Source organism: Argiope bruennichi, chromosome X2 (genome assembly GCF_947563725.1).
Source record: "Argiope bruennichi chromosome X2, qqArgBrue1.1, whole genome shotgun sequence".
Taxonomy (NCBI): Eukaryota; Metazoa; Arthropoda; class Arachnida; order Araneae; family Araneidae; genus Argiope; species Argiope bruennichi.
In genome coordinates this window covers 122,881,527-122,905,504 of record NC_079163.1, presented here as the reverse complement: position 1 = coordinate 122,905,504, position 23,978 = coordinate 122,881,527, and the positions used below count along the sequence as shown (strand labels likewise).

The 23,978-nt window shown below is 29.1% G+C and overlaps 1 protein-coding gene across 2 annotated transcripts in view; it reads right to left on the bottom strand.

Moving 5' to 3' along the window:
* Positions 1-823: 823 nt before the first annotated feature.
* Positions 824-23,978, bottom strand: part of LOC129960632 (glucose transporter type 1-like) — a 44,792-nt gene continuing 21,637 nt past the window's right edge. For both annotated transcript variants that reach the window (XM_056074178.1, XM_056074179.1), the window contains 14 exons: positions 22,672-22,767; positions 21,437-21,597; positions 20,338-20,462; positions 16,569-16,637; positions 16,374-16,475; positions 14,265-14,372; positions 14,100-14,188; positions 12,847-12,990; positions 9,140-9,352; positions 6,459-6,534; positions 6,211-6,338; positions 5,148-5,382; positions 3,415-3,567; positions 824-2,049 (listed from right to left, as the gene is read on the bottom strand). In XM_056074178.1, coding sequence (XP_055930153.1) covers positions 3,473-3,567; positions 5,148-5,382; positions 6,211-6,338; positions 6,459-6,534; positions 9,140-9,352; positions 12,847-12,990; positions 14,100-14,188; positions 14,265-14,372; positions 16,374-16,475; positions 16,569-16,637; positions 20,338-20,462; positions 21,437-21,597; positions 22,672-22,767 — 1,641 coding nt within the window. In that variant the 3' untranslated portion in view covers positions 824-2,049; positions 3,415-3,472. The remainder of the gene's footprint in view (positions 2,050-3,414; positions 3,568-5,147; positions 5,383-6,210; positions 6,339-6,458; positions 6,535-9,139; positions 9,353-12,846; positions 12,991-14,099; positions 14,189-14,264; positions 14,373-16,373; positions 16,476-16,568; positions 16,638-20,337; positions 20,463-21,436; positions 21,598-22,671; positions 22,768-23,978) is intronic.

Sequence of the window (23,978 nt, the reverse complement as noted above, 5' to 3'; positions counted from 1 at the left end):
TAAATTTTCGTTCAAATATTTTTTTTTAATTTCTTATTAAATTAATATTTTTTTTAATTTCTTATTAAATTAATATTTTTTTTTAATTTCTCAAACAAAACTAAAGCTCATGTATCCGTGTTTTTTGTTTTTTTTTAATTTTGAAAATTGATCAAGAATATATTGAGTTTCAGCAATTTAAAGTGACCCCACTCTTCCTTTAAAAGGTTAAATTTTAAATTTTAAAAAAGAATTAACTTTTATGTTGTAATTGTGTTTATCAATTAAATGGTTAATCAGTACAAATAATTTCAAAATTCTAAATTAATTAATTTTAAAATTTTTAATTTAACCTTTTAAAAGCATCCCCCTTTAAAACTTAAATATTCTTAAATAAATTATCTGTGGATAATTTACAGTGCAGATTTATAAACTAATATTTCAGTAAAAAAGCTGTATATTTATTCATGCTGATCATTCAGATAGCATATTTATAAGAAAGCATTAAATCAATGAGTAGTATTGCTTTAGAGAAGAAATTCTAAAGAAATCAATCAAATCAGAACTCTAAGGAACCATATTACATGAAAATCAAATATTTCCATTATCTAAATTCTGAACGCTTGTGCTTCCTTATTTCGTGAAATATACCTTCTTTCCATTTTATGACTCATTGTTCCTAATACAGCTAAATGCATTGTTCAAGGTTTTATTTTTTTATCCATGCAGTAGCATTTTTATTGCTGTGGATTACGAAAGAAAAGGAAAATGATAGTAGTGGCAAAATTTCCACGTGTACAGAATTTTTTTTCATGAAGCGAAAACAAATAACAAATCAAACGCATTTTCGGGAAGAAATCGTTTATTTGCTACAAAAATTCCAAAGTTTATTGAACTAAACTTCGGTATAATACAGACTCTCATGCTGATAAATTTTTATCGTGGAACTTTAATACGAACACAATTTTGTAGTTTTGCTCATAATAAAATTTCACACGAATCTCTCAGAACTCGTACGAACTCATCTGGCGCGAAATATAGATCTCAAAATTTTCTATAAATTTTATCTGTAAACAATTAACAATATATTTTTGTTCATAGAGTTACAACATATTGCACTAGACAACAGCCCAAAATGGAGCTTTTGTGATGCGTAATGAAAACACATAACGGTTCAATATTATCTGTTACTAGCGTTGTTTTCTAACGTCGGCAATACTGTTATTCCATTTTAACGACGTCAATAGAGTTCAGTTTGCAGATTCTATGGTACGAGACAAGATGAGAAATGCTCTGGATTTCATCCATGACACTAAAAAGGAAGTAAATAATAAGTGTCATATATTTTCTATGTGAAAAATACACAAGTAAAAATAAGCTATGGACGAAAACATATATTAAAACATGAAATTGTGTCAAGTCAAATCTTCAGTGGCTCAGATGGAGCCGTTGGTAGAGGAGACATTCCTGGCACAATGAAGAAACATTTTTTTATATATTTTTTTCTGTACGTAGTTTCATTTGTTTCGATATTATCTGGCTTTCTATATCTTTGTACGTCTGTTGTTAGTTTGAGACATATTAAAAATTTAATTGCATTATATTCTAGTTACGAGCAAAAAATCGATAGTTAGGACCCTCATTATTTAGAATGAGGGAAAGCTATGACGCATCGGAAGTTACTCATGGATTTCATGTCGAGCGCACAGGTCTCGTTTCACAGGTCTGTTAAATACTTTCTTTATTTTTTCCCTCCATTACCTGTACTCAGGTTTTCGCATCAGGATAGTCATTAGTCTAAGGAATCATTCGGGGGGATGAAGTGTTGAAGGCACCGATAAATAAAAACTTAGATTATAGGTCCACACACATCCACCAACACATTTTCTTTCTGCTAATTATTTTCCTTGCTGTCATCTTGCTCATAGGATCGAGCTTTGCTTAGGATCGACGCCAGTATGTAGAGTTGAGGGGTAGGAGAGACAGACGGAGCACTGGGCAGCTGTCGAAGAAGCAGCTGTTCTCTGTCCACATGCAAATCGTCTACTTTTTGTTCTTTCCATGAAACGCCTGAAATTTGAAAGATCTTCATTAGAATGCCGTTATCAGAATAACAAAGTTATTACCTTGAAGGAAATTTGATAATATTTAAACAGGATGAAAAAGCGGAAGAGGATTCTTCAAGGAGGAAATTTAAACTCTCGCTCACGTGTTTAAACAAATTAAACTGTTAAAGTATCAGTTTTCATGTAAGCATTTATTTTCCTTATGTATGAAATAGAATCTAGCGGATCAAGTGGAAAATTATAGAAGTTCACAAATCCGGTTCATGGATGATTTTACCTCCTTTTTCATTTGGTTTGTTGCATTTCTTTCTGTGCAACATTTGATAAAAGATGTTATCTCCAACTAATGCTCATTTCATTTCTTTCATAAAATGGCTTTCATTTTTAAATGTGCTTTCCCAAGATAATTCGTAGTGCATTTTGAGTTTGAATATTTTTTTAAATTTAAAATGTATAAATCAAATATTAGTTTATTAAATCTTTCCTTTGATACATCTGCATTGAATCTCCAAAACAATCTTATACCTCAAAATGTAATTTTAAAATCTCTTCAATCCTAAATATGCAGAGATTCATTATTTAGCATTTAGTTCGGAAATACTGGAATTATTCGACCGTGTTATTCCTACATTCAGATTAGTTCATATTGAAAGGAATTTATCAATATACGTGGATCTTAAGTTAACTACTTGTACAAAGGCATAAACATCAAAGAATGTTTAATAGATACCAGTATACAAAATTCTGAAAAAGAAAGTATATCTTGAAAAATATAAAAGCAATTTCCTAAAGTTGAATTGAAACTGATTTTTGAAGGAGATCACGCGAAATTCGAAATTGATCTTTATTCAATAAAATTCTTAATTCCTCTTGTATATACATCATTATACTTTAGAAATTATAAATTAAGGTATTATAATTTGCTACAAAAGTTGATATAACTATTGTTTGGAAAATGCATTGAAACTACTCTGAAGTGGAAATTTGCTGAACATGGTATGTAGATTGTCTGGTTTTCTAAACATAATCGTTGGTCACTCTTGTAAATAATATTTAACTTCTTAAACATTGATTTTCGAATGACACTATAAAAATAATATCATAATATCTTGTGAAAAATATTCGCATCTTTGAAAAGAGTGTGGTATTAAAATTATCAATAATTTATTTTCGTATTAGACTCTAAGCTAAACAAGACAAGTCATTTTATAAAAACATTACTCTAAACTTTTAAACAAAAAAATGTAATGCTTTAAATATTAAGTTTTCATCAAACCTTACAACGTTTTCAATAAAAGTGAAGGATATGAGAACATTATCATGATTATAAAAAATTATAAAAGATTTGCTTAAAAATCAAGAATCTTACCTGAGCTCTAATTTCTGTTTCAAAGAGTTTGAATTAACACAGTTTTTCTCCCGCTGCGTCATAGCGCTTCTTCCACATGGTTTGGTGTCCCTTCAACAACGGGTCCCCCAGGCATGTTTCGTAGACGACAATGATGCCGGTGCTGAAATTCACCTAGAAGAGTTTTATACATAGGGTTATACGGAAAGAAACCAAACATTTACCAATTTTTCAATAAGGGATACTGTATGCAGTTAGAAGTTGAATAAAGACGCATTTTCTTGATATGTCACTCTTTCCTCTGTAATGTAATTAGTCTAGCTCACTTCAAGCCTGAAGATTTTTAGTTCGACGGCCGACATTAATGTACCGTGTTGTATAAGTCCTGTACCGTGGAAGCGCAATTTCGGCGAGATATATTTTGGTGGTGTATTTCTTCTTGGTAGAGCACTGTCTTTGTATTATGTGCAGTAGATTAATCTCGATTTCTGCGTCATCTTCTAACCCTAGGAAATAAATGAATGTTTGCTGTTTTTTCTTGATTAAAAAAGCTGGTGGCAATGCTTATTCTTCAAAAAGGACTTTGTCAGGATTTAATATCTCTTAAACACAAAATTGCTAACTCAACACACAGGTGCGCAACACCCAAATTTCTCAAGACTCTTTTTTTTGGTAAAAATAGGGGATTTCCGTTTCTTAGTAAGAAAACTTCGAGTGTTGCTAACTGACAGAATTGCTACGGTCTAACTAACTTTTGCTGCGATTACGTGAATTGCTATCTGTTTAAATAAGCTAAAAGAATAGGAAAGAACTTTTCTTATTTGAACGTAATCAAATGCATACTCGTACTTAATGTATACTTTAAAATCTCACCAGTTTAGATTCAGGTTTCTACAAACCCCAGAAATGGAATAGCAAATAGGTAAAATAAGCAATTGCCGAGGTAGCAGCAACTTAGTTAAGAGCCGAGATCTTGAAATTTCCTTTCTGTGGTATTTTGAAGATAATCTCATTTTGTGCTTTATTTTATTCTTTAGGGACATGTATTAGAACATATTTAAATATAAAATCAAATATTGTCTAATTTCAAAACTTTAATCTTATGATGTTCTTTGTGCTTTTGAATTTGCTTGCAGATTAATGCAACCCATTTTTTTTTCAGTTTTTCTGATTGATTCACAAATCAACAATTCTGACAAACTTCGTATATGGGTATTTAAAAGAGTTAAATATGTTTTGTAATTTCTTTATAATCTTGTTAAAATTACTTTAGAATTTAAGCGAAATTTTTTATGCTCGAACGATTTAAACCGATTCTCTCAAAGGTGAATCGCAATAAAATGATTTTTTACTTCAATTTGTCACAATATTCATAGCTTGAAAATTGTTTATACAAATGTTTCATTAAAGTCAATACAAAATTAACTTGTTTGCAAATACTGAAAGTGAAAGGGCGGAGCTCAAACTTGCAATGCTTAAAACCCCTACAGATCTTAATCCGACTCTTATAATTACACATACTTATTTTTAAAATATTAGGTTTCAAAAGTTTTGCAGTTTAGCTTATCAGACAAAAACTTATAAAGCAAGTGAGCATGTTTTATAAACTTTTATTCATTAGTAACTGCATATATAAAATTGTAATTCAATTAACTTTCAACAACTCACAGATATTATAATTAAAACTGCTATAATATTAAAAAGCAATTCACAATTTTAAGTGGTCATACTTTTCAAAGCATAGTAATACTAACACTGATCAGAAGGTTTGTTCTGCAGACTCTCTTCAAACAACAAATCAGCCGGTTGCAAAGAATTCCTCAGAACATTCATTCCATTGATGTTCAGAGTATCTTCGTCTCTCCTGAAAAGGGCTGAAATCTCTTCAAAAGTCTTATTCTTTGTTTCGGGTATCTTTTTGTATGTAAATGTCCAAAAACCAGCTAAGAACATGGTAAAAACCAAAAAGGTGTAGTTCTCAAAAAACCTCTGTTGGAAAAAAGGAAAATCGTAAGAATTCCGTACATTAAAGGAGGACATGAAGAATAAATAATAAAAGACTAATATTACTTATCGTATTTAGTAAAAAGTAAAGAATAAATGACTTCATTAACTTTACTTCTATATAGCTCAAAATTCCTTAACTCTAGTAACACTATCTTGCTTAATGTTTTTGTATCTTGCAATATCTTGTACTCTTTGTATCGACAATTATTAACATTATCTCTTTAACTCGCAGTTTCACAAATTAATTTCTACTTTAGAATCATTCTAATCTATATTTTTTTTCTTTCTTTCTTTCTTTGTTTCATATACTAGTAGAAAAATTTCATATTTTCTGAAAAATAATTAAAACTTAAACTCGGGGTAGTAAGAAATCAAGAAAATTTTATATTGGAAGTGATATGGAAAATACACAACGATCAGTTAAAAATTATTGCTAACGCTCTCGAAGTTCTATATTCCAGCTTAAACAACAAATAAAACATTAAGAATGATCTAGATAATTTTTTGTACATTTTTCTCCACGAAGTATTAATGACTTAACTCTTAAAACATCCATACAACAGAAACCTCTATAATTATATTTTGTTTATACAAATCCAGTATTTAATTACACTTTTTTAACATTTTATTTAGTGTACTTAAATTTAAAAAAGAAACCTTTCGAATAATGACTCTAAAATATTTCCATAAAACAAAAATTTTAGAGTTATTATTGGAAATGTTTCTTTCTGTATAAAAATCATGCTACTTCAAATAAAATGAAAATATTAAAATGGATTGATGACTTATTAGTAAAAGTAAACCATTTACCTGCATAATTGGAAAGACCAAACCAACAACAAAATTTGCAAACCAATTAACTGAGACCGTTATACTCATTGCTGCTGGACGAGGTCCTTGCGAAAATAATTCCGCTGTTATCATCCATGGAATGGGGCCTATAGTAAAATAACAAGTAAAAATTTTAGGACATACATATATGATAACAATATATATTTTCTATTAAATATTTGAAAAGTATTTTTAATTGTAATTGCTATTACTTCAAATGGACTTACCAGGACCCATGGCATAGAAGACAACAAAGAGCAATGTACTGACCACACTGAAATATGATAACCATTGGTAGAGGAACTGAAAATGAAGTGAATTTTATATTTGGCAAAAACCACGTCCATTAAACAGGAAAGCTCAAAATTTACACATACAGTTTTGATTTTAAGAAAATTGTAAAAACAAAGATAAAAATCATATTTATAAATCCTGCACTGCATATTTTGTATATGTATGCAGAAAACGGATTTTTCTTAATGAAAATTCAGGACATAACATAATTTTCAGTTTCTAATGATAATCGCTGTTTTGTCAAATTTATTCTTAAAAACAATATTTTTGATGTCTTGAGATTGTTACTGAAAAGAATGAGGAAACAATTTAATACAAATGTACCCTTGGAGTTACTTGCATATCCCAAGATCATCACTCACTTTTTAACACGGAGAGCATATAAAATGAATTCAGAACTTTGAAAGGCAAATACAATTCTCAAATTCCCTGAATCAATTGAAAAAGATAATTTTATTTCAAAAATATTTTAAATAAGTCATTTTCTAATAAATATGAACTATATGAAATTAAAATTATTTCTGTAAGATAAATCTTGTGTAATCAAATATAAAAATACTGAAATGAAGAAAACTATAGCAAAAAATTGTTGCATAGCGGAAAATTATCGCCTTCTCAAAGTGATAAATGGTATGAGAAAATTGATAATGTTTCTTCTTCCTTTTATAATTTTTGTAGTTAATTACTTGAATTCCAAAATATATCAGCAAACATACAATTTTCTGAAATTTCTTTTTAAGGTAATATGTAAAAAAAAATTAAAATATAATCCCTCTGCAGAATTTATTCGACACAGGTAAGTTATACGCCCCCTCAAATCCACACGTTTCAAAATTGGTAGGTTGCACAGGGAGGTTGAAATGGGATTTGGGTAAGATGCACGTCTCTCAAACTCAAAATATTTAGTATCCATCTTTAATAAGTACATTTTGGTCACAGAAAAGGTACACTCTAGAGAAAAAGTTACAACCAACTTTGATACTAGAACTAAAAGAACGAGTAATATGCTACAATAAATTCTTGAGAGTTCTAAGTAAGCGCTTTTACACGTGAAGTTTTAGTTCTTGCTAATTGGATCCTGCAATTCAAGTTTAAAAATAATATAAATGCTGCAAGAAACATCCAATTCTTAGCAATGATTTTGCATATCATAATGCACATGATAAAATCACCGTTATACTTATTCCTTCAAATTCATGTATAATTATTTTATCAAATCGAAAATTGCAGTGACTTTAAAAAAATTTTTAATGTTTGAATCAAATTTAAATAGCTTACATTTTTGAAAATAAAAATCAATATTCATACTATTTGAAAAAAAAATATTTAATATTATAATTCCTCAGTACAGTTAAAAACAAAAGTAAAGATATATTAAGAGTAAACATGCATGTTAATACATTCTACTTTGATTTTTTGTGCGGTCATGCAATTTATTACTTTCAAATGAATTGTCAGGCGTTCAATTTACCAATTTTGATTTTACTGTTACATGAAGTAAAATTTCTCTGCCTTTCATGCAAAATTTGAAAACAAAAATCATTGACACCTATTCGAAATACTTGAAAACTGTTGATACTTGCTTTAAAATAGGCTTCCCTATAATAACTGTAACTACAGCGCCGGTTTGGCTGTTCGTTTTGAATGAGCAACTAGTCTCACCATATAAGTCATTAGCTTTTGCTGTTGTCGGATGTTTGCGCTTGGAAATTACTGGCCATGTTTTTCCTATTACTGCTGAAATCGAAATACGAAGATCATTTGACTCAAGCATAGTTTAAAAAATTGTGTAGAAAAGTTTTTATGCCTTTTCCTTGCCTTTGTATCTGGCTTAGGTCAGCAGATCTTTTATAAGACTGCACATGTCCTATTCTTAAAGCACAATTATAAAACCAATGCAGATCGGAAAAAAACACATACGGGAGTAATACACAAAATTTGGATAACGGCTTAAAAATGCAATTTTACAACGTTAGTTACAAAACGTTTCTTTCTAATTTCCCTTCATAAGAAGTATTTGGTTCTTATTCGTGGCCAAGTATTGGGTATGGCTCCATAAGCGCTGTTAATACATGCAAAATATAATATAATGATAGGATTTTTAAAGTTAATTTAATTCTGGGATTTTTTTTTAAATTCTGGTTTGAGAATAACGATAAATCTGATTTGTTTAGGACTATTCTTTGTATTTTTTGAATTCACTCTATAATTGAAACATATTTGGTGATAATTATTTTTAAATTGCCAAATTTAGGTTTCCTTTAAATGTTCCTTTTTGATTCGTTATCTTTATGATATCATGCTCAGCAAAAATTTGCATCCTCTAATCTTTTAGAGGTCAACTAAATAAATAAACTTTTTTCCCATAAAAAATCAGAAAAATATCATAATTTTCTAGTAAGTGATAATCTATGACTCTGACTGTATGCACAGCGTATTTTAAGTATTAATTTGTTTAACTCATTTTTATTAATTTCCTTATTTTAAACATTTAATACTTGCTAAAATTATCCTATAAACGAAGTCCTGGTACTTTGTTAGTCAAAATTTAATTTTCATTGAATTGATAATTTTAAATCAAGTTTTATATCTTCAAACAGTAGAGAATCCATACCTTGACGAGCATTGTAATTGTGATAAAAATGCTGAAGATGAACATTCCTCCAAGACCGTAGAGTTGCAAGGTTCTTCTGCCTTTTCGATCCATTAAAGGAATTGAGATGAGCGTCATAATAACCATCACGATTCCAACACCGATCGTAGCGAATTTCGCAGCATTCTCAGGCAGACCAGCACCCATAAAAAGACCAGTTGAATAATAAAGGACCTAAAAGCAAATACAGTTATATTTTGTATAGCGTGAATTTCAGATGTACCATTGCAAAATCTAAAAATATGAATGAAGAGAGAGAAAATGTTTGAACTCTGTTCGGGTTTTCTTAATAGAACCTTTGTCCCATCGGAGAGTATGAGTAGGTGAATGATAAATTTTCCATAAATAAATGGAATCTATATATATATATCAAATGAGCTTTCGACAATATATCGGAACTATTATATATTTCTCAAAGATTTTTTTTCACTCAGATAAAGAAAACTATCATATTTCCTAAAGTCACGAAATAAGTGCATAAGTAATACAAATTTAATATTTTTTTATGAATTTTTAAAGATAAATGTGAAAATACTAAATTTTTTGCATGGGAGTAAAGCTGCCATGCTAAAATACCGGAATTAAAAAACAATTGTAAGCATATTTCGCATAGTTTTTCGAAATATTTACAAAAATTGTAAAATTTCCTCAGTCGATTTGCAACGCCTACTTTTTAAGGGACTGTATATAACATTTATTCGCATATTTAGATCTATTCTTCATGAAGCACGAACTTTAACTGTCATTACAATATCGCAGCTAGGCAAATATAACATTTATTTTCTTATCAGACAATTTAATTTCACATGAATTTTGCTTTCTTTAAAAAAAATGAATGTGTTTTTTTTTCATTCAGACAATGTAAAATTAGATTGCAGGACAGATTGACTGTTGGAATATTTAATTAATTTTCAATCCTAACCGACAGTAATCGCTTGCAAGTAAATGAAATAGGGATCCAAGGAAATCCGCCGTATATTTTTACTATTCAGAAAATTAATTAACGCTAAAATAAGGAAATTAATTGGCACCTATAATTTATATACTTAACTGCTTAATGTTGATCATTCATTCATAAAATACTCTTATTAGGTAGAGAATATTTTTAAAATATCTGTAAAATGATTCCCTCTAAATTATGAAATATTCTCCTTTTTGAAATTGCGATTATCAAAAAACATAGTTTTCGAATTTCTAGTTCGAGATATACTAGCATGATAACGTATTTAGCTCAATTCGTTTATATTTACTTCCTTGGTTATACGTATCAGCCGTTACATAACAGAAGAATGCCCATCACTTTGTCATTCTTACAGTATTGAACTTAATAAATCTTCTGTCCAATAAATAATTGTTTCCGCCTGAAAATGAAAATCCGTCCTTTTAATAAAGACTAATAATTCCATTGGTTTAAAATATCTTTATGGTATTCGAATATCAGTTATTCTCTTATTCGTACATCAGCAACTTTTTAAGGGAAAAAATGAATTAAACAACGTTTTTCATTCTCCATAAGAATTAAGATGTATATTAATTTCTTTAAGCGGTAGCAACTTAAAGACTAAATGATTAATTGATTTTAAAAGTAATGGAAAAGCTTCAATATTTAAATAAAAACAAAAAACATTTGTATTTTGAAAACTGATACTCATATTAAGGATAAATCTGAGTTGTGCTATTTATTCTCCAAAATTCCTGGAATGAAAAAGCTAAAAAAGTCTTATTTTGCTATTAACAAGCCGAAATTTACTTAATATACGGTCCTCACTCTATTGGTCTTTTTTGGTCGAAGTTTTCAGCAAACAAAATTAAGTATATCTCCAAACCTACTGCAAATTTCGTAACGAAATTTGATACATATACATTAAAAGATCTGCTGAATCGAATTATTAAGGAGTTTCGATTTCCATAATGGAAAATTTTCGAGATAGTTGTTAATTATGTTAATTTACTGGTTAAATCAGCTCGTCTACGTTAATCAACCTTTCCTTTTAAGCAATTTCCATCGGCACAAATCTTATGAAGATGCGTTAGTAAATAAGTTACAGAGGTTTTATTTTGTTGAGATTGTACCTATGATATTTTGCGAAATTAAAATTACTTCAGAAACAAATTAAATTCAATCTATTAAATTTTTCAGATAAAATCAGTTGCATTTTCAATACAGTTTTACATCGGGAAATATATTTTCCACCATTTATTGCATCTAGATATTATTAAATGGCAGGAATGATTTGACAGTTGATCGAACAATACTGCTGTTAGAACTCAAGACAGCGTTTGATATCAACGATATTTTGTTTTATTATTAATTAAGGAAAGAATAGTAATAATGTCAAATTTTGGCCGGTCATAACAATTTCTTATGGCTACCTAAAGTGGATGTTTTGACAATACAGATATATTTGTAAAAACATGAAATTTTAATATCTTTCATAACAAACACAGGACAGATACAAAGTTGTGGTTCATTCTTTTTATCAGATTATACATTCTATAAAAAATTTAAGATAACTTCAGAAGTAGAAACGAAAAAAAATCTTTCAATACATTTTCAATGGGAAATTTTTTTTATAGCTATTAGATACTCGATATCAGTCATTGGAGCAAAAAAGCATAAGTTTACTTTGTCATTTAGATTTCCATTTCAAAAGATCGTGTATTCTTTTCGTTATATTAAAAAAATTCTTCTATTAAAAAGTTGAGAGGTTTTATATTTATTTCCTTCTATTCAATATAAATCCTAAATGAAAGAAATAAAAAGAAGTAATGAAAAAAAATATGAATTTTTATGATATAACTTTTACTTAATGGTGTATTAAAGTAAAATTTGTACTTGGTTGAAATAAAATATTTTTTTTTGCTGCACATTGGACGTAATAACATTTTCAATGTGCAATATGAAGTTCCCTAGAATATTTTTCATATTTGAAGATAATTTTTTAAAAATCCATTCATAACTTTAAAGAGAAATGAGAAATATTTTACACATCAGAAAGGCTATTTTAATGAAAGTGAGATCATAAATATTGCTAATTGAGATGGGTGAATGAGCCAGTTTGGTTAGAAATAACTTATTTTATTCAATTCATAGGAAATATCTAATCATCAGCCTTAGAAAGAATTCTGAAAGCATATGAATCTTACTTTTTTTTTATTAGCATTTTTCTCTATCAACATAATTTCATTTTGCGATAAATTAATATCTTTAATTTAGACATGTCTGCATCAAATTTCTTAACTGCAATTCTTCAGAAACCTAAACAGCGTTTATTGAAGAAATGTATAGCAATTTTCAAATCAAAATTTGTTAACTAAGGATATCAAAAATAACAAGAACTGTGCAAAATTTCAATATCTGATAAAAGAAATGAATGATTTGCTTTTTCGTAACAGCATAAAACGGCCCATAAAACTTTTCCATATTCACATAATCTCATTTTGCCAAAAAATTAATATCTTCAATTTAATCTTATAGATTTCCTCAAAACAATCCCTCAGAAATCTAAAACAGTTTCTATCAAAGAAATGTATTGCAGCTTCATAATAGAATTTGATATCTAAAGCAATCAAATAATAAAAAAATTGCAAATCATTTTAGTGCTTCATAAAAGAGATATAAGGTCTGCTTTTTTATAGAGTATAATCTGCAATATTATATTACTTACTGCGTTGATGCCTGAGAGTTGTTGAGTGAGTTGCATTACAACTCCTATAACTAATGGAAGATGGAGGGATCTGTTCTTAAGTAATTTCCATATAGTAATCTCTACAGGAGGAGGCTGTATACGAAATTCCTCAGTGAAAGCAGTCTATAAATAAAGTAATAAATTTTCATTAATCAATTTCATGAATTCGTTGTAACAATTACAATATTTAATAAATATTTTCATAATTTCAAAATCAAATTTAAGGCAAGAATTCAACTTATAGTCTAAAAAATGTAAATATATTCTTAAACTTTTAGAAAAAAATAAAGATAATTTCCAGGAATGATATACATAATCTGAGTATAGGAAATGGGGGGAGGTAAAGTTAAACGATGATTTAAAACACAGTATATAAAGAAGCACTGGGTCGGAAGAACCAGATATTTTTCTAGTATACAATTCAAGCAATGTGAATCCATTTGATGAAGGAAGATTGACAAATGTATCGATAGTTAGTGCCTTGAAAGCCGTTATGAAGAATATTCTCAAAATAAAAATAACTTGTCAAATGGGGACATGCTACATACGAACTCTTCAAAACGGGATGCCGATTGGAAATAAAAGTACCCTAAGGGAAAATGGCGATTCTATTCTAAGGAATGTCATCTCGAAAAGAAAATCTTTATATAAACTCCTACAACTTTTCCAAGAAATGTTCAATATACTATCCACTCTTTTTGCTGTAATTTTCTGTCTTTCGCCAAACAAAACTTCATTCCTTGGAATGCATTCGAGCAAAATTTTAAGAAATTTTGACAACTGGTTCTTCATTTATAACCTTTTCAACTCGAAAATATAATCAACCTGCATAAACAAAATTTCTAGAAACATTTTAGAGTCCCCCCTCCAAAAGAAGTGAGAATTCTAAAGGAATAATAAATAATCAATTTAGATGGATATTGTAGAATTAATCATTTAACTAAGAAACTGAAAATTTGGCAAGCTATTCCTAGATTTAATCATTGTGATAATACCTGTTAGTTTTTCTTAAAATATTGCATTACCATAGCTCACCAAAGAAAAGTGCTGTTATAAATTCCATATTTATCATTCTAACTATTTTTAAAATTCATTTTAATATTTATATAAAGAAAAATTTTAATTTAATTTTCTTCGGTTGATACACTTGATGGTTAAAAACCTTTTTTTAATATTATTTATAATATTTATTTTATGTTCATTAAAAAATTATAAATGTTTCAGAATCTTACTTCAGGCTCATGTTGTTGAGCTCTGTCTTCTGCTTTCATTTCTTCTATGTCCTCCTCCACTAGACTTGAGCACCTAAGTTTCTGCAGGGCTGCATAGAAGAATCATTTTAAGAATTTGGTTTTCCATACTGATTGAATCATACGAATATATTAATTTCAACTTACCCTCTCGGGCGAGAGACTCCTGCTGCTTCGAGATGAGCAAATATCTTGGACTTTCAGGACATAAAGGAAGGATGAGAAGTTGTAATACAGCCGGTATAACCGAGATTCCTGAAATGCATTTTACTTATAAAAATGCGCATAAGGATAATTTTATGCAAAAAGCGAATTTTAAAAACTGGTTTGTAACATTACATTTTCATCGAAGATAATCTTATCGAAATTAAGGAATATTATTTTTGACAATATTTACATGTGCAAAATAGGAAATTTAAGTTAAACCCTGATTTTTCTGACTTGAATGTTGAATTTGTCTTTACGATGTAATATTCTGGATTATTCCAATGAGATGCATCGTATTCTGCAAAATATAACTAGCGCGAACTTTGATTTACTATTTGAGATGCCGTTGTGAATTTTAAAACCTAAGTATTACTGTTTTTATCGTATCAGGAGGCAGGAAGATATCGTATATATTATGATTAAGTTTCTACAAACGGAAATTATACTAGTTACTTTTTCTATATGATTGTAAAATGCAACTAAATTCATTTAAAGGAATTAATGACATTAAAAAATTTCTTTAAGATTAAGAAATTTTTCATGGTGAGAGATGTGCGTATATTTTGTGTATATTTCCAAAAAAAATGTGTGGTATCCAAATATTTTATCTCATTGTGATTATATTTAGTTAAATGCTGATATACGTCTACTGTAGTTAATTTTCTTTTTCACTGGTATATATATTCAATATGTGCTGCAATAAATACTTGTTCAGTCTCTAAATCGTCACTTATAAATGAGTTTGTGTAAATCATATTATTGGGTATATAAACAGGATTCCGCTCATCTTTAATAGAGGGCGTTAGTAATACTGCTTGCCTTCAAATAAATCGAAATAGTTGCTGCTAGACACATCGATTGCTGCTAGATAGCTATTGTGAGCATGTCCCATCGAATACCATTTGCAAAGAATGGTTTCGGTGATTTAAAAAGGGTGATTTCAATAGACATGACAATGAACATAATAAATACCGAAATGAAATCCATGATGCAGGTATAGAGGTATTACTTGACAAAAACATAAAGGTGAACGATATAAGAACAGTTCATTTGAATCAAACACTAAAAGAGAAACGTCCAGTATATTACGAAAAACATGTCAAGTAGCTTTTCAACAATGCTCGCTCACCTGCTACCAGAGCAACGAAAGAATCTTTGGAATCACTTCACTGGGCCTGCCCTCCCTATTCTCCAAATACTATTTTTTTCGCTTCATGCAGAATGCCCTTTTCTGTAAAGATGCTCTGTTCCCGCTCGGATATCATAAACTGGTTTGATAATTAGATTGCATCTAAACAACCAGAATTTATTCTTCACGGAATTCGTTTGTCGCCCGATAGATGGATAAAAATTGTAGTTTCTGAGGTGGGGGAAATTTTGACTAGATCGATCTTTAATTTTCATTCTAAACAAGTGCCTTTTTTTACTTAAAACAATGGAACTCATTATTTATTATACTCATTATTTTGTCATTTGAATTTTCCAACTAAAATAAGAGTTTTAAGTGAACACAGTGTACTCGCATAATCTTCTTTTATACAAGTTTATATTTTAAAGGATAAATGGTGTCATGGCTTAGTTTGATCTTTTTATCCAACCTAAAATAAAAAGATACACATACGTTACATCTATAGTGGCTCTTAGAAATATTTTGTGCATGAAACTAAAACATTCCGTTTGTTTTAATAGTTTTAAAATTAAAAAATAATTAATTTTATAACTATTAATATAATCTTTAAGTTTAGCTTTTTTATTTCTTAAATTTTGGTAGAGGAATTAAAATAACAAAACAAAATTTCAATAATTGTTTGAAAATAGAAATTACACCAATGGAAGAATTATTGCTGTAAATCCATATATTCTAAATATCCAGATAAGAAAAAGTGGTATTAAAAATTCAACCGATATATTCACGATGCTTAAATTATAATAAGTATATTTAATTAAAGATGTATTCACGAAGATGGAATTATTATTCTAAATGCATACATTTTAAGTAATTATAAAATAAAACTTTATTTAAATGTAAAGTTTCAATAAAAAGAATACCAAAAAGGAATGGCCACCCTCCAGCAGTTCCGAGAATAGCCTCGATACCTAGCACCTGCGACAGTAGAAGGCCAATTGTAATTCCTAATTGATTCACAGTCCCTTGAAACATAATGAGAAATACGAGTTTCAACATCAAAAATGAGAAATAAATGTAAAACAATAAAAATTTCATGTCGTAAAGTTTACACCTACCTAACCCTCCTCTTAATGTAAGTGGAGAAATTTCAGATAAATACATCGGAACCAAAGCTGTGTTGATACCTAGGCACATAAATTTATTCTTTAATTCTGTTATCAAGATAGACATACAATAAAGAAAATATCAAATAAAAAATGTTTCTTCAAACTTTTATTTCTTCAAACAAATAAGGAATCAAAGAAAAAGAGAAATAAGATTTTGTAGACTTTTCTATATCTACTCATTATTTAGTTTTCAAATATTGAAAAAAGAATAACATTTTATGATTTTCCATAAACAATTAAAAGCGCAATAAAAATATTTTATCATTATTTTATTTTCTAAAAACTAAAAGTATGACAAAAATAGATTATCCTTTTTTAGGAAGTTATTTTTATCCGTTTCATTTCTTCAAGACGTATAGATAAAATACTTTGATTGGACTAAAAACATTAAAAATAAATTCAGAAAGTCTTTCATTCTAAATGCTGGTGCAATCCAAAAGCTTCATTTAATTAAAAAAATCCCTCTTAGTAATAAACGCAAGCAAGAAAATTCAATAAAATTAGCTTAACTACACAGATACGACAAGTTAAAAAAACACAAGATACATTTCTATGTTTAATAAAGATTTCTATCATCTTACAATCAGTAACTGTAATGTAACTTTGATGAGAATATTTTGAATGAACTATTTTCAATTCTTCAGAATTCAAATTTTGCCAATACTCTTCAAACATTGTTTTACTGTATAAAAGTAATAAAGCGTTTTTCTATTAGACATGAAAATATATATATATCACTATTTCATTCAAATTAGGTTTGGGTCCATTTAAACAAGATATGGTCTCCAAAGAGTTCAGAATATTTTCCTTCAGAATGTTTTTTTGTAAATTTTTTATATATGAAAATACAAAGTATTTTATAACTACACTTCTACTAATAAAAAATTTAAATTAAGAAAAAACTTCAAATGAAAAGACAATATTATGTATTCGCTCAATTTTTTGGACTTCTTTTTCAAATAACTGTTTAGTTTGTCTATAAATTTTATAAAAAGAGCAAAAATAGTTAGCTTTCACGTCGTTTTCAAGTGTTCCTTGCTACGATGGTCTTTCTATGTTTTCACCTGCAGAAGACTACTGTGCATATTTCCATTTAATCTTTCATGCACTTTAAAAATCTGTTAAAAGCACTTTGATTTAGAGATATACTATGTTAATATTACTTTGCTTTAGAGATGTACCGTGTTAATATTACTTTGGAGATGTCCATAAATTAAGGATAATGCAAGTTCATGAAAAGAAAGAGTCAGAAGCAAAACAAATGCGACTTATTTGTAAAGCCTATTTATTAAACACAAGGTAAAGAGCAAAAAAGAGGCTATATGTTTGATATGATTAATAAAAATTGCGATTTTTTGCTCCCTGGAGCAAATTACAAAAAAAAACTATTTACAAAAACCAATATTACATGGTTAGTATGATGGTTAATACATAGTATGTCTCCCAGACGATGCAATACAGAATGTATATAGTATGTATAACGCCTAAGCATGCTGATTATCGAATTATCGATCTGATCATGGGAAATATTACACCACTCATCAAGCAATGCTCTCCGAAGTTCCAGTAGACATGTAGAAGGTGGTTGACAGGCTGCAACTCGTCGGCCAAGTATGTCCCATACATGCTCTACTGAATTCAAGTCCGGTGAGAATGCTGACCAGTTCATACGGGTGATATCCACCGATCGAAGGCATTCGTTTACTATGTTTGCAGGGTGATGACGGGCGTTGTCACCCATAAACACGAATTCTGTGCCCATGGCGCCCCTATATAAACGTAAATGTTGTTCGATATAACGTATGATGTCTCGATAAATTTGGCCTGTCATGGTTCCGATCTGAATACGCAGATTTGTTCTGGAGCCCAGTATAATTCCACCCCCAAACGAGCAATCCTGTACCACCGTAACGGTGTTGTTCAATGATGTTCTCTTGATGGTAACTGGTACCTGGCGCTCTCCATATGAAAGTCCAGCGAAAGTCAGACTGCAAACTAAACCTGGACTCGTCGGAAAACATCACACAAGCCCACTGTTGCGGAGTCCACAATGCATGCTCTCTACTCCAGTTTAACCGCAGGCGACAGTGAATTGCAGTAAGTGGAACACATCTGACAGGCCTACGAGCATATAGACCAATCTGCCCTAAGTGTCTGTACATGGTCTGCCTTGAAACTGTCGTACCAGCAGCTGAAGAGAGCTGATGAGACAGGTCTGATGCTGTGCTCCGTCTGTTTCTTTTGGCCGTAACTGCCAAATACCAGTCCTCATTCGGCGTTGTAACTCTGGGGCGACCTGTGCTGTAACGTCTACTCACATTACCATCATCTTGGAATCATTGCAAAAGCCTGGAGATGACACTCTAGGCCATTCCAAGTTCCTCGGATACTTCCAGCTGGGTACGCCCCCATTCCAGACGTCCGATGATTCTACCGCGTAAAAAATCATCCAAATGCGTCCTTTGTGTCATAACTAAGCGGTAATTGCAGTGAAAGACTTGTAAAGCGCTTGAGAACAATTTTACTTCTTTGACTGTATTCCTTATATATCACTCTCTTACACTCTCGTCATTGTGACGTACTATCGGTGTTATCTGGTGGCTTCCTGCAATTTGTGTATGATTTTTGAAGATGTGTGTCGTCATTTTACGGGTGATATATGTATTTTAGAGTTCGATTTCCAAGTGTCTCTGAATTATCCTTAATTTATGGACATTAGTGTATTTTAATAATACTTTGCTTTAGAGATGCACTATCTTAACAGTACTTTACTTTAAAAATACGTTATTTCCATTTTACTTAAAAAAGTTATCTTATCAGTATTTTTTTCACTTAGTAATGCTTTTCTTTTGAAGTACGACCAATTCTGCAATTTGCGACAATATGCACAATGAACGATTAATACTTTTCATTTGAATATTAAATTACAGTATTAACAGAAATATGCAAAAATAAAAAAAAATATTCATAAATATTTCATGAAAAAGTATGATTTTAATATCAATTTTTTTCTAAATTTTATTCTACCGAATCATTGAAAACTAGATCAATAATTCAAACCAGATGATTAAACAACATGCGAATGTCTATTATAAATCTAGCTGGTATTAATTTATATTTTCCAAATATATGCATTAAAAGTCTTTCCGCACACTTTATTGCCAATATTTTAGGCCAAATTCCAACTCCCAGTTTTCTGGCAGAAAATTATAAGAATACTCATTCTTCTCATGTTTCAACTTGATATCACGGTTTACCAAATAATCGAAGACAATCATGAAGTAATTATTCGTTATGTTTTACATTCAGTTACATTTTGTTTCAAAACCGCACGATTTTATACTAAACAATAGAATACCTATCACTTTCATTTCTATTCATTTGGAAGCATTGTGTATAGTAAAGCACTGTTTATATATCTTTCAAGTTACTAACAAAGCAAAATGACAAATTATATAAATCTTAACTTTGATTATCATACATTTAATTCTGTAATACAAATACATTTGAAAGTAATATTTTTAAAATAACACTTCATCATTACAATGTATGCGAATGAATCGGAACTGTAGTGAAACGATATACAAATGAAAAACATATAAACGATGCTTTAGAGAATACACCATTCATAGTTTAAACTTATCCGTGCACAGAAACTTGCGTGTTTTGTATTAGATCGAAATAATAATAATTTCATGAAATAACGTAAAATATTTACCACAGTTCACTCCGATGATAAACCGGCCAACAACTAAAATTTCAATGCTGTGCGAAATTTTACTGGAACCCATGAGTGCTGCGCCAATAATTCCAAGTATGTTATTTACAAGAAGTCCTCCTTTCCTGTATAGATAAATGACGTGAATTTCAGTATTGTAAATGTTCAATAGATGATGAGAAATTATTGAAAAAAATTAATAATATTTATTCAAATATACGTATAATAAAGAAAATAATTATAATAATTGATAAAAATGGCCCCCACATATTTATTCCGAGACAAATGACTTTAAGTATATTACTTCCATCATTGCATTTTCTGTAAGAGAAATCCAGTTACTTTAAAATATGTCATTTTAATTCATTTTATTTCCTTTAGATCTGTATACTAATTTGAAAAACTAAATTCTAAATATTTTCCTTTATTATCTTATTTGAACTGTAAATCAAATTCTTTCCTTTGGAATAAAATTATGGTCGCATTTTTTTAAAACTCAAAAGAGTATCAAGGTAGGACCATCAAGAACATACAAATAACTTGTTAAGACAGCTGAAATGGCTTGCGTGATTCAAAAAATGTTTCTGTTAAAAATGTATTTAAGAATAATACTGAATGCTTTAACTTATTAAAGATGCCAATCTTTTTATCTATTAATTTTACAACTGCTTGAAGATATTCAAAGTTGGTGTCCATCACCATTTTTATTGCATCATTTTATGAAAATTTGCAGTTATTTCACATTTAATTTAAACTGAAAACTTCTACAATTTTAGATACAACCTTTTAAATATAAAACCAGCTTTGAAGATAAAATGCCAACAAAGTAATTCAATCGAAAGAAACAAGAACGGGCATTTTTAAGGCGTAAAAATATTACTATCAAACTTTCCATGTATCATAAAATATTTGTGCTCATACTGCCGCTTACAAAAGAGAAAATCATGATTGTAAATTTGACTCGGTAAAGAATTATTTATTCTTCAAAAGTATACATTGTGTTTCAAAAATATCGGAGAACATAGGAAAGTACTGAACAAAAATGGTATTTTAAATGATTATTTTCTTCTTAGAGAAAATATTTCTAGTATCCACATACCTTCCAAATTTATTTGCAATCGAGCCCCCAATCAGTCCTCCCATCATTCCTCCAATAGCAAACACAGATACAATCAAAGACCATAGTAAATCTCGAAAATCGTCAGATATATCCGATCCTGTTCGAGCCTTATAAACATCAGTGATGAATTTCTGAATGATCTAAAATTTTCATATAAAAATAAAATTATTAGCAACTTATAGGATTTAAATTATTAAAAATGACCACTTAATATTGTAAGTGTTTAAGATATGTTTAATACTTTTCGTCATTTTGTTTAAAAACCTGGATTTCGCCACTTTATTTACACTTTTATTTATTCATTTCAAAGCATTCATAAAAGAAAATAGCAATGAACTTCCACCCTCTCATTAAAGCAATAATTCAATGGAGCTAAATTGATTTTAATCAGTGATTAAAACCAATGAGCATCTGATGATTTTAATCAGTTTATGTGTTATTCAATCAAAGTGGTATTGATACTATAAATACTAGAATATAATTATTAAGCAGAAAAATATATGTAGGGAATAAGATTTATCTAAAAAATGAATGGGGAAAATGTAGATGTAAGCTAAATTATATTGTCTAAAGCGGCAAAATGCTTAAATTGTTGATATAAACTTTAAATTTCTTGGAAAAAAAATCATGATTTCTTTTCAAAAACTTTTAGTATCATATGAATCTTTACAAATATTGTTATTTATCGCTATAGATTTGTTTGCATGAAAAAATAAATATGGGAAATTATTGCTGACCTTTTGTTAGTTGCAAAAAAAACATTTTGTTAAACCATTTTATTAATTTGAGGTGTTCCATGTTTGTAAAGGTGTGGAATTTATAATCGAGTTTTTCTCATTTCTCGTTGTTCTTGAGTTCTGAAATTTTGCACATTTGTGAATTCGCGATGATAGTACCCTACTTCAATACTTTCTGGATTAAAGTACTAATTTACCAATAAATTTTATAACTTTTCAATTTTATGTAAAGTTTTCGCGACGTGGTAGTGAATTTGAGAAAAATTTATTTCAAAATTCCTTAATATTTGTAACAATGAACTATAAAACAGAAAAATGAGAAATTAATTTTTTTTTTAAATTGACTTTCTGGTGCCTTTATAAAAGTGTGATTGAAAACTGTTTTTATTAACTTAAATGGATTAGTAAAATTTTCCCAGATATGTTTGTGTCCCACGTCTAGAATTATGTTTTGAATTTTTTTTAAAAAAAACTTACTTTTTGGGGTGCGTTGATAACACCTGTATTGTAGCCAAATTGAAACATTCCTAGGACGGCTGCAAAGATTGCAAATACCAGCATACATGTTAGACCCTAAAAGAAACATATTTCACTCAACATTTTTGAATTCAAAAATTATATTACATTGTAGAAATTCTGAAAAACTTTGATTTCTCATAACGATGGATCTTATCACTGTATTTTTTAAATCTTTTTACTTTTGTAAACTTTTAAGAAGACTGTTTGATAGCATTTTTAAACATTAAATATTTTTTGTCAAACAGGGAATTTTTATTCGTGAGAAAACCTAAACTAAACCAGAAATCATCGAACTGAAATCTGTGACAGGTTTCAGTTTTTTTCGCTGAGAATATCTTGAGGTCTTACTTAAAAAATAAGTACATTTAATATGCGCTAAAATTCTTTAATTTGAAAAAATATGTCGCTTGTAATGTTTACGATCTTTTAAAAAACTGAAGTGATTTCTTTATCGAATATAATATCACAAAGAAATAGATAGAAACTATATATTAGTTTCTCTTTTCACCAAACTATACCAGATTACATCCGTTCATTCTATCACTGTCATCATTTCATGCTTAAATCTTAAGGAAATCATGAATAATATTAAATCTCTACACTTAAAGCTGTGCAAATATTATTGTAAGGTGAGAATACTGTTATGATTTCCATCGTGTTTTATCAAATATCATTTTTCAAATAATAAAATTCTTTTGAGCTTAGAGAGAAAATTACTAAATACAATATGATCTTGAAAGGTGAACCAAGAGATACTTAGAATAAATAGATATAAATAAATAGTGTATAAACAAAGGATAAACTTCGAAAGAGGAAATTTTTGATATGCATATGGTATTACCAAGAGTGATGAAACTTGGTTCTGAAAGTATAATCCTGAACGTAAGCACTATATAGAGATGTAGACATTCTTAAATAATAATAACAGGAATGGTGAGATAAAAACGGACCAAAAAATGATGTTCATAGAGTAAGTCTGATATATATAATGAGCAAAATGATAATGAGTAAAATCATAACATTGCATCAAGTCCCATTATTTTTATATTAAAAGTATTGAGAAATTTGTCATTAAATCTCAACCTATTATCTGAATTTTGTTTGCTAACAGTGGCGGACTTGGATACTTCGCGGCTTTAGGAGGCAATGTGCACTATGAAGTGCATCTTTTAATAAATTGTATTTAGTTTCACGTTTTAGCATATTTTAAGCATAGCATCGTGTTATGATTTATTTTAAGCCATTTTTTATTTCCGTAACTTTAT